Raw genomic sequence first — 11804 nt, forward strand, 5'->3', positions numbered from 1 at the left:
TGTTGACGGGTAGAGGAGAGGGGGAGATGTTGACGGGTAGAGGAGGGGGGAGATGTTGACGGGTAGAGGAGAGAGAGATGTTGATGTTGGAGCGATTGTTGTGGTATAAGAGGAATAAAAACACTTGGGAATGTGCTGTTATATAATAGTGAAAAACTTTAGCTTGGAACTGTGCTGACAGTTAACCTAGAGCTACCCTGTCAGTCAGTGTATATAGAGTGTGTGTGTGAGAGAGTGTGTGAGAGAGAGTGTGTGTGGGAGAGGGAGAGAGGGAGAGGGAGAGAGATTCATTTTCTCGTTAAGAATATAGTGCTTATGTTAACAGAAAGTACATGTGACTGCAGCCATGAGTGGAGCTTTATCTGGTGTTTTCCTTCAGGCGCATGCGCTGTACGGACCGGGCGTCTGAGGCAGACAGGATCAGAGTGCGCACGCGCAAAACCCGAAGCGGTTGGAATGTCGCGCATGCGCAGTGTGGAGTCGACCGTTCACTGCGCTGTAAATCCCGATAACCGCACGCGCGTTCACACACACACACACACACACACAGAGGAGAGTAAAGTGGCGCAGGCGGAGTGTGTGTGTGTGTTTGCTGCACACACAGATGGATTTCTAACACTTTAATCCGGGTGTTTTATTTGTTTTATAAAGTTTGAAGTCGGAAGGTTCGTAAGTTTAGAGCGGATTTTCACCGAGTCTCAGACTTCACACACAACACTGAGAGTGTGTGTGTGTGTGTGTGTGTGTGTGTGTGTTAACTCCACTAATAACACGGTAAGTCTGGATTTAATGTGTGTGTGCGCGCGCGCGCGTGTTGTGTGTCTGTGTCTGTGTGTTTATTTAATTTCTACTGCTTTGCCCTTGTTGTGTGTGAGTGTGTGTGTGTGTGTGTGTGTGTGTGTGAGTGTGAGTGTGTGTGTGTGTGTAGAATACAGAGTGTGTAGTAGTGTGTAGTATTCTTAGATAACTCACCTGAGTAGGTGGAAAACGCGCGTGACGTCACTCAGGTGGTGGCGGGTCCAGAGTTCTTACTGTAATCTCGTTAAACACTCGTCCTGATTTGTGTGTGTGTGTGTGTGTGTGTGTGTGTGTGTGAGAGAGAGAGAGAGAGTAGTTGTTGTTGTTGTTATCATTATTATTATTATTATTATTATTATTATTATTACATTTTAAATTTAGTATAAATGTAGAGATGAGCGACTCACACCTTTAACCTCTCACACTCCTCCCTCATTACAGGAACTTCTGTGTTCAGATATATCTCATAAGCAGAGTAATATATATATATATATATATATAAATATATTATAAGCAGAGTAATATATATATATATATATATATATATATATATATATATATATATATATATATAAATATATTATAAGCAGAGTAATTGCTTCTTTCTAGAAATAAATGCTTAAAACAAGCAAAATTGTCTGCCAATAGAACAAGACTATTTCAAGCTTAAATTAGTAAAAAAAAAAAAAAAAAAAAAAAGAATGGAAATGGGTTTAATAATTTTATAATATGAAATACTAGATAAATTTGACTATATATAAGTGCGATCCCATGCAGTTACATTAAACATCGCTGTAGCTATGCGTCGGATCAGGCTGGGGAACAGTGCAGCAGCTCTTTATTTATTTCGGAGCTTTGTGAGGGACATGGCAGGACACTAATCCAGTCTACATGTGTTATGTGGATTTGGAGAAGGCCTGTGATGGTGTTCTTTGGCATGGGATACGGCAGGTTCTGCAGGAGTGCGGGGTATGTGGGTCACTTCTGCACGATCTCGTCTCTGTACTAGCGCAGTGAGAGTTGTGTCCGCATTCCTGGCGTGAAGCTGAAACCGTGTAAGGTGTGTGTTGTCTCCACTCCTGTTTGTGGTTCTCATGTACAGGATATAATGACACAGCTGAGGTTGGAGAGGTGTCCACTGTGGAGACCAGAGGTAACATCTCTGTGTTTAACAATTAGTGTTGTTTCCTGGACCTCTGACCTCTGAGCGCTCACATGTTTCCCTGCTGAGTATGAAGTTTGTTTCCCGCCGTGAATTTAGCTCGGGTGTATCCTCACCTGCACTCAAAGGCAGACACACAACCGACGTAGTGTTTTATAGCAGTAGTGCAACAGATATAATCGGTGTGAGAAACGTCAACAAACTTGTGGTAGCTGGGCTAACGGGCTAGCGATGCTAATGGGCTAACTGGCTAGAAGCGAGTGTTCTAGAAAACAAATAAAACTAGCGATATAAAAAGCGTTTCAAATGAAAATATTATAAAATACTATCAGCTACTATAGATACTATAAAAGTTATAATACAGGACTGGATTAATATAAAAATCGAGAAATTTTAGGTCAGCTTGGCGGAGCTCCTGAGGCAGCGTCTTGATCTGCGTGATCAGAAGCAAGAGTGTGTGTATAGTGGCTGAGATGAAAATCAGCACCTCCAGTACTTCCAATACTGAGGTCAAGGTTCTCTCCCAGAAAAGCGTGGCTGCTTCCTTCAGGTGAGAGGAGAATCCATGACCCTGGCAGAGGAGTTCAAGTATCTTGGGATCTTATTCACAGTGATGGAATCAGAGAGTGAGAGGTTGACAGATGGATCAGGGCAGCAGCGGCAGTGTTACAGTCGCTATATCGCTCTGTGGTGGTGAAGCAGGAGCTCAGTTAGCACATGAAGCTTTCTGTTAAGTGCTCTTTCTGCTCTTGTTGAGGAACCAGATGAAATGGTTTGGGAACCTCACAGGGATACACACTGGTGGGCTTCCAGTAGAGCTGGATCAGGCACGTCCCACTGCACAGAGATCCCAGGGCAGAGCCAGGACCCGCTCGAGAGACTATGTCTCACAGTCGGCCTGGGAACATCTGAGGATCCCCCAGGAGGAGCTGGAATCTGTGGTTGGGGATAGAGAAATTGGATAACGAATCTAGTGTGATCAATGAACTGAATTTGGAAAGATCACGATCAGTAAATCTTGTTTTAGAAAATCAGATCTTGGAGTCGTTAAATGATGTCTGAAGAACGGGGCTCTGGTCTTGGTATGACCTCATCAGCTTGATATGATGATTGGTGGTTATGTTTGTGTACTGTATGTGTTGAAGATGCTAAACCGGTTTAGCGCACTGTCAGGATGATAAAGTACTTAACACTCCAGTGCTCTGTGTGTGTGTGTGAGATCATTATCTACTGGGTGAGACAAATACCATAAACATCAATAGTGTTACTGTTCTGTATCTCTCACACACCTGCACACACCTGCAGGCGAAACTCACCCAGTCACATGCACATACACAAAGACAGAAGCCATACCCCTCGTCTGAGGGAAACATGCTTCTGAGAACTCCCTGAAGAGAACTTCTAAGAATGTGGGAAAGTCCTGGTGTTGCTAGCAAAAAGACAGTCTTTAGAGAGGCACATTTCTGTTTGACGTCCTGCATGGGCTCATAAAGAGGCAGTTTAAGGTATTGCAGCACCAGCGAGACATCCCATGCCGGGCTCTTGGGGTCAGCGTGGTGGACGAAGGCGCATTCCGCCCTTCTGAAAGATTGTGACAAGTTCCCAGTGAGACACCATCCATGCTGCAGTGGCTGCCATTTAGACCCTCAGTGCAGACAGACCTTTCCACTGTCTAGTGGTCCATGCAGTAAGGCACGTACTTTGGGAACCAGGCCTTGTACTGGATCTAGGGTACGTTTGGGGTAGATATTTGCATCAGAATAGACACTGAATTAGAGTGTAAAGCACAGGTGATGTCCCAAGAGTCCTGACTCCTAGAGAATTTCTAAGAAAGTGGAACATTCCTGGTGTTGCTATTAACAAAGTAATCCTTAAGGAGATACGTTTTCATTCAGCATCCTGCATGGGTAGGATAGGATAGGATCTTTCTGCTGACTAGCAGTACTTGCAGGAAGGTTAGTACACCAGGGACTGGACAGTGTACTGGATCCAGGGTAGGTTTGGGGTAGGTACTGCTTCTGCTTCTGTAAGATATAGGTTATCTTCGTTTTATCTAATCTAGGTTATCTAGATATCTCTAGATATCTTCGTTTTATATATATATATATTGTTAGTTGCTTTCAGTCAAAATTGTGTATAGTGGAAATCAGCTGGTTGGTAACTAACTACAAGAAATGCACAGAATGAACCAGTCGAATAGCTGCTACTCTTCAGTCCCTGGGGATGTGGAAGTGAGGAATGAAACGAAGTGGGAGCAAAATAAAAAATAAACTTGGTTGAGAGCTCTAACCGCAGTCTTGTTAGCTGGTTAATGTAATATGCTCGTTAGGATCAACATCTCAACATGTTAGCGGTGCTTAGCCACAGGCCTGCTGTTGGTTAGACAATGAAAACATAAATAAATAAATAATAAATAAAATCTATCACACACTACTGTACTGAGTGAGTGAGTGAGTGAGTGAGAACAGTCCCCCTGTTTACTACACTCCTGTAGTAAGTGGTGTGACAGTGAGCTAACTGAAGCCACGTCCCAAATCATGTGCTAAAGCTACCGTAGCAACCATGTAGAGCTGTGTGTGAGTGTGTGTGTGTTACAGGGTGTTTCCATCCAAACACTCATGGTATGTGTAATCTACTGCGGTTTGTAGCTGGGTGGCCCAGAGCACGCGCTCACACACACACACACACACACACAGTTCCTTTTCTCTGTGCTATAACCCCAGACGGAAAAAGTGATAATACTGTGTGTGTGTGTGTGTGTGTGTGTGTATGTGTGTGTGTGTGTGTATGTGTACGTACTTGGCGTGTATAATGCAGAAAGACAGCCAGAAGGATAAAGAGAGAGACAGTGTGAGTGGATGATCCTGGCACTGCTTACACACACACACACACACACACACACACACACACACACACACACACACAGAATGTATGAAGAGTGTGGGCGTGGCCGTAACTTCTCCTGCCTCCACTTACACACAGTCTCTCTCTTTCTATGAATGGAGTGTGTGTGTTCTCACTTAGCCATAGTGTACACTCTTTTATATATTCCTCCTCTGTCTGTCTCTCTCTCAGTCTCTGACACACACACACACACACACACACACAGAGGCTCTTGTACTGAATGGAGTGTGCGTGCAGTCACTCAGCCATTGTGTACACTTGTTAGGGTTTTATTCATTCCTCAGGGCCCTTTGTTATTGTATGAATGTCTCACACAGTGACTATGCACACACACACACGGGCACACACACACACACACACGCACGCGCACACACACACACACACAAATACAGAGTCTGTGTAGGCTGTGTCCATGCTAACGAATGGCACATGATTTAATTGTCAGTCAGTCTCTTTAATCATACATCAAGAGAGAGCCTCTGATTGGTCCATATGGAGAAGTGGGCCGGGGACATCCAACCCCTATCCCCTAAACCCCTAACCCCTAACCCCTATCCCCTAAACCCCTATCCCCTATCCCCTATCCCCTATCCCCTAAACCCCTAAACCCCTAAACCCCTATCCCCTATCCCCTATCCCCTATCCCCTAACCCCTAAACCCCTAAACCCCTAAACCCCTAAACCCCTATCCCCTATCCCCTAAACCCCTATCCCCTAAACCCCTATCCCCTAAACCCCTAACCCCTATCCCCTAAACCCCTATCCCCTATCCCCTATCCCCTAAACCCCTATCCCCTAAACCCCTAAACCCCTATCCCCTAAACCCCTATCCCCTAAACCCCTAAACCCCTATCCCCTATCCCCCTATCCCCTATCCCCTAAACCCCTATCCCCTAAACCCCTAAACCCCTAAACCCCTATCCCCTAAACCCCTATCCCCTAAACCCCTATCCCCTATCCCCTATCCCCTAAACCCCTAAACCCCTAAACCCCTAAACCCCTATCCCCTATCCCCCTATCCCCTATCCCCTATCCCCTAAACCCCTAAACCCCTATCCCCTAAACCCCTATCCCCTAAACCCCTAACCCCTAACCCCTAACCCTTAACCCCTAACCCCTAACTCCTAAACCCCTATCTCCTTATACCCTCCCTCTCACTCTCTCTCTCTGAATTTCAATCTCATTCTTTCCTCTCTCTCCTCAGGTCCTTTGGTGGAGTTGTAGGACATCACTTCCTGGACACTTTGGATCCAACCTGCTACATGCTAACAGCTAACACAGCCTAGCCTCATCATAAAGGCATATGCTTTAGATTTTTTACTTTTGTGAAAATCTTGTCACTCGTTTAAAAAAATGGACAGTGATGTTTCATGACATCACTTCCTGAAGGTTCTGGACACTGAACGTATAATAGAGTCGACTGGAGAAGTACAGTACCACTTACCTTTAACAGGAACACACTTTCCGGCTGAATTAGCAGTCTGTCAGAATAAAGGAAGTAGCTGTGTTGTTGCCATGCCAATCCTGAAGCAGCTGGTCTTGGGTTCGTCAGGGTCGAAGCGCAGCTCTCGTGCTGACCTAACGGTGGAAATGATTAGCGCACCGCTCGCTGATTTCCGCCACACCATGCACATAGGCCGTGGAGGGGATGCCTTCGGAGACACATCCTTCCTCAGTGCGCCGCATCAATCAGCCAATCAGGTGCAAAAGAACGGGCTTCTGGCACGCAAGTTCAGAGGCAGCAAACGCTCGCAGTCTGAGAGAAACTCCAGTGCTAAGAGCTACATGCTGCCAGCTAACAGTGCTATCTCCCTGCCTTACGTGAGTGAAGATCAGGACGTGACACCCTGCCTTCCGCAAAGCACCTCCTTAAATTTTCCGGAAATTAATGGAAAAACAGCAGTGATGGGTGGGCGGAGCTTAGAGGTGGAGGAGCAGCGTTTCGGGGAGCCCAGTGGACTCCCCATGTTCACACCACCCTCTGGTACAGGAATGAAACATGCAGAGTCCATGCTGTCCTTCCACATCGACCTCGGGCCCTCCATGCTCGGAGACGTCCTCGGCGTCATGGACCAGACCGAGCGGGACCGACAGAACCTCACAGAAGATCAGAGGCAGGGCTGGAAGGTGCCATGCCCACTCAAGAGTGTGTCCACATCCAGCCCTGAACTAAAGGAGAAGAAAACACAAAAAGAACACGAGAGTGAGCCACGGAGCACTACAAACAGCATTAACATCAACGACAAAGACTTCCTGTTCATGGACGAGGACGAAGATGAGATCAGAGTGTGAACATGATTTAACACTTAGTACAGCACATCAGGAGCACAGGAACGGAGGAGACAGCAGCATCTGAGTCGGAGTGGACTTTTTTATTAAGTGTATTAGCTGAAGTGTGAAGAATATGAGATCTTCAAATGCACACACACACAAGCACGCACGCACACGCACACACGGAGACAGTTTTTATTGGTGGTGCTAAGATTTTAATAATTAAAGTTCAGTGCCAAAAAATTGTTTAGAATGTTCCTGAAAGAGGAACACTAGGTGGTGTACCACTGCTCTGAACTCGCCAGAACCTCGGACCTGGCATCGCTGTGATGTCACACCCTCAGCTCACAGCCCCTCTGAACCAGACCTTTTGGACTAAACTGATGCAAACACAACAAGGCAGTGGCAATAATTCAGTATTACAGGCGCCTAAAAGCAAATCATAAATTCTGTTTTGCACTTATATGGAATTGAGTTTGTTTGAGCTGCTAACGTGAATCAGGTTCAGACAGGACGCAGAAGGACAATTTGATTTGATTATTTAGATTTCTACAACATGATCAGAAACTTTAGAGTTTTTCAGGGAATTAATATTATGTTTTAATATATTTTGGACAGAAATGTGAAATTATTGTAGTAACTGCCTCAGGCCCTGTCCACACATATAAGAATATTTTGGAAAACATACACTATATGGTCAAAGGTTTGTGGACACCTGACCACCCACCCATATTTGCTTGTTGAGCATCCCATTCCAGATTTATTCCCCTTTTGCTCTTAGAAAGCCTTTAATTGTTAGATCTATATTACAGTAAAGCAAAATTCTTCTCTTTGCATATCCCAGTCCCCTGGAGCAGCGCTTGCTCAACAGTTCCCCACAGTGGTAGCTTGGCAGGGTTGGGGCTTGAACCCCCAACCTTCTGGCCAGTGACCCAGAGCCTTTAACCACTAAGCCACCACTGCACCCATTTGGTTATAAATGAGCTCCACTCTTCTGGGAAGCTTTCCACTAGATGTTGGAGCGTGGCTGTGGGGATTTGTGTTCATTCAGCTACAAGAGCATTAGTGAGGTCAGGCGCTGATGTTGGGATGTCGAGGAGGTCTGGGGTTCAGTCGGTGTTCCAGTTCATCCCAAAGGTGTTCAGTGGGGTTGAGGTCAGGGCTCTGTGCAGGACACTCGAGTTCTTCCACTCCAACCTTCACACACCATGTCTTCATGGAGCTCGCTTTGTGCACAGGGGCATTGTCATGCTGGAACAGGTTTGAGTCTCTTAGTTCCAGTGCAGGGAAACTGTAAAGCTACAGCACACAGAGACACTCAATGCAACTATGTGCTTTTATCTTTGTGGTAACAGTTTGGGGAAGAACCACATATGGGTGTGATGGTCAGGGGTGCACATACTTTTGGCCATAGAGTGTAAGTGTGGCCTGACAATGAGGTGGAAATAATGCTAAATAATACACTTGAGTCTTATCTAAAATCTCAGTTTGCAGTGTGGGTTGTAGCGCCAGAACTCAAGAGCAGTACAGCATGTATCACATTCTGTCTTCTCCAGATGAGGGTGTAATATTCAAACAAAGTGAAATTAAATTACAAACACGTTATCAAATAAGAAATTACAGACCACAAAGTAAAAACCTGATCAGCAACTGTGATGAACGGGATAGTAGCACGTTCATAACACATGCAAAACGCTGTGACATCATCTTTTTCAAAAACATGCATTTTTTAATTTTCTCCATTTTAGAGTGTGGTTTAGAAAAACCATTTTAAGCGGCCAAAAATGCAGTTTTCTTGTGAAGGAGACAAAACTGCAGAGAAAAAAACACAGTTTCAAAGATCTCATTTTCAAACATTTTCAAAAATGATGAGATGAGACTCTGGGCGATGAGACTTAGATCAACAAGACCACGTAACTGGTTCTTGGTGTAACCATACGTTGTGGCGTAACAAAACTTTGCATAACGAGACTCTGTGAGATGAGACTCTGGGCGATGAGACTCTGTGAGATGAGACTCTGGGCGATGGGACTCTGTGAGATGAGACTCTGTGAGATGAGACTCTGGGCGATGAGGCTCTGTGAGATGAGATTCTGTGAGATGAGACTCTGTGAGATGAGACTCTGTGAGATGAGACTCTGGGCGATGAGACTCTGTGAGATGAGACTCTGGGCGATGAGACTCTGTGAGATGAGACTCTGTGAGATGAGACTCTGTGAGATGAGACTCTGTGAGATGAGACTCTGGGCGATGAGACTCTGTGAGATGAGACTCTGTGAGATGAGACTCTGTGAGATGAGACTCTGTGAGATGAGACTCTGGGCGATGAGACTCTGTGAGATGAGACTCTGGGCGATGAGACTCTGTGAGATGAGACTCTGGGCGATGAGACTCTGTGAGATGAGACTCTGTGAGATGAGACTCTGGGCGATGAGACTCTGTGAGATGAGACTCTGGGCGATGAGACTCTGTGAGATGAGACTCTGGGCGATGAGACTCTGTGAGATGAGACTCTGTGAGATGAGACTCTGGGCGATGAGACTCTGTGAGATGAGACTCTGTGAGATGAGACTCTGTGAGATGAGACTCTGGACGATGAGACTCTGTGAGATGAGACTCTGGGCGATGAGACTCTGTGAGATGAGACTCTGGGCGATGAGACTCTGTGAGATGAGACTCTGGGCGATGAGACTCTGTGAGATGAGACTCTGGGCGATGAGACTCTGTGAGATGAGACTCTGTGAGATGAGACTCTGGGCGATGAGACTCTGTGAGATGAGACTAGGTGTTGGACATTTTGTGGTGTAAAGTGACGTTCTGGAAATACACATGCAGTTATTTTTAGCTGTCAGTGTGGCATTGTGTAAGAAGTTCGGTGTGTTTTTGTTAGCTATGCGCTAGCCATTATCTAAGATGATTGGAGATGATTCCTTTATAATAATCATTTTTAGCAGTGACCTGTTTAGCAGTTTAGCTCTTGAGGCAAAATGGTTCTATCTAGAACCTTAAATGTTTCCTGATTTCTTCCTTCACATTGTGTTTGTTCCTATGAAAAGGTACATTAATTTAGGAGAATGGTGAATTATGGGAAATTTAGAATATTTTACAGCACATTGTTAGCGTAATACATGCAGTTACGGTAACTGTGTGTAGGAATTTTCTTACTCATGACACGTGATGTTTTAAGGGGTTGTTTTGGGAAATGAAAATGTAAGATACACATATCATGGTGCTGATGCACTACACTTTTGTCAGTATAACCTGAACATTTTATGGTGTATTCTGGGAAGTTAAGGGAGTTTTTTTTAGTTTTTATTTTAATTAATTAATTATTATTATTTTTTTTTGCAGCATCAGCAGGTAATTAATGACACTGTTTGTAATACATTCATGACAATATTAATGAATATAGTATTTTAATGACTATTTAAACATTAATATTATTTTTTTAATTAAAGCTCTCTGTAATAATAGTTTGTAGTCAGTGTGCTGCTGTGTGTTTTACATATTTATCATTTTTCTTTGAGATCTATGAAGCTTTTACTTTTTTCTGCTGTTTCTGTGTCATTATAATGATTATAATATGATAATTCATTCCACTGACCTGAGCTTTTATGCTGAACAAGTAATGCTTCTATTTTTTAATAAAATATAAAAAGCTGGAGAACTTTTATCATGTGTTCAGTGTGTGTTTTACAGTACAGCTGTCACAAGATTTAAAAAAGCACATTTACGTATGTTAATTTAAAGCCAATCAAACGAGTCAGAGTGCCAGATGGCTCTCTGTTCATGCAAAATTATGCAAATGAGCTATGAAAATTATTGCAGGATTTAATGAACAAAAAACAAGAGCTAGAGAAGTTTATTTATATGATAATAATTCTAATTATAATTAAACTTTAAATCTTCCATTTGGACTATACAAATATATTGACATTTATGCTAATGAGCTCTTAGAATATGCTTATGTGTTATAATTACAGCATTTAATTACAGGGTTTATCAAACAGAAATGAAGTATAATGGGCAAACCTATTGAAAGAATATATCAATGGAAAAATTATCCACTTCAATCAAAAACCAACACTACAATCTTTGAAGAAACTTAAACCATTTCTAAAAAAAAATCTCACCTTAGCGTAATGTACAAAAAAAAAACTCTCCCACAGATGCACATAGAGCTATATACACTTACTGAACACTTTATTAGGAACAATATACAAATATTCAATTCAATTTTATTTCTATAGCACTTTTATTTATTTTATTTTAGTTAGGCTAGGGAGATGAGCAAGCTGTCCTCCACTCCCTAGCATTCTCCTAGCAAATGTCCAGCCATAGACAACAAACTCTGCGTGCTGAGAGTGCAGCTTCTATTCCAAAGAGAAACAAGAGACTGCAAATTACTCTGCCTAGCAGAAACCTGGCTAATGGAAGATATACCGGACAGGGCCATCAAGCCGTAAGGATTTTTCACATCTGTCCCTTCTGGACAGAACTAAACAACTTTCTGGCAAAACAAAAGAGGGGGAGTGTGTGTTATGATCAACAAGGGTTGGTGCCATCACTGGAATGTACAAACACTCAAGACTTTCTGTTCTCCTGATCTGGAACACATCATGTTTAAATGCTGGCTGTGGTCAGACCCGCTGTCACCACCAGAGGGAGG

The 11804-nt window shown here is 43.6% G+C and overlaps 1 protein-coding gene across 2 annotated transcripts; it reads left to right on the forward strand.

Annotated features, from left to right (window-relative positions):
- The first annotated feature begins 471 nt into the window (after positions 1–471).
- Positions 472–11094, forward strand: LOC113547530 (cdc42 effector protein 4-like). 2 transcript variants are annotated; one of them, XM_034309448.2, is made up of 2 exons: positions 472–774; positions 6069–11094. In XM_034309448.2, the coding sequence occupies exon 2, from the start codon at positions 6380–6382 to the stop codon at positions 7154–7156; it is 777 nt and encodes a 258-aa protein (XP_034165339.1). In that variant the 5' UTR covers positions 472–774; positions 6069–6379; the 3' UTR covers positions 7157–11094. The 2 variants fall into 2 exon arrangements, with proteins under 2 accessions (XP_034165339.1, XP_034165340.1); XM_034309449.2 differs by having other exon boundaries at positions 472–665.
- Positions 11095–11804: the final 710 nt, after the last annotated feature.

Source organism: Pangasianodon hypophthalmus, chromosome 12 (assembly GCF_027358585.1).
Source record: "Pangasianodon hypophthalmus isolate fPanHyp1 chromosome 12, fPanHyp1.pri, whole genome shotgun sequence".
In the NCBI taxonomy this organism is placed as follows: domain Eukaryota; kingdom Metazoa; phylum Chordata; class Actinopteri; order Siluriformes; family Pangasiidae; genus Pangasianodon; species Pangasianodon hypophthalmus.

Coding starts and splice junctions, on each gene's coding strand:
- LOC113547530 (XM_034309448.2), top strand. CDS start 6,380: ATGCCAATCCTGAAGCAGCTGGTCTTGGGTTCGTCAGGGTCGAAGCGC.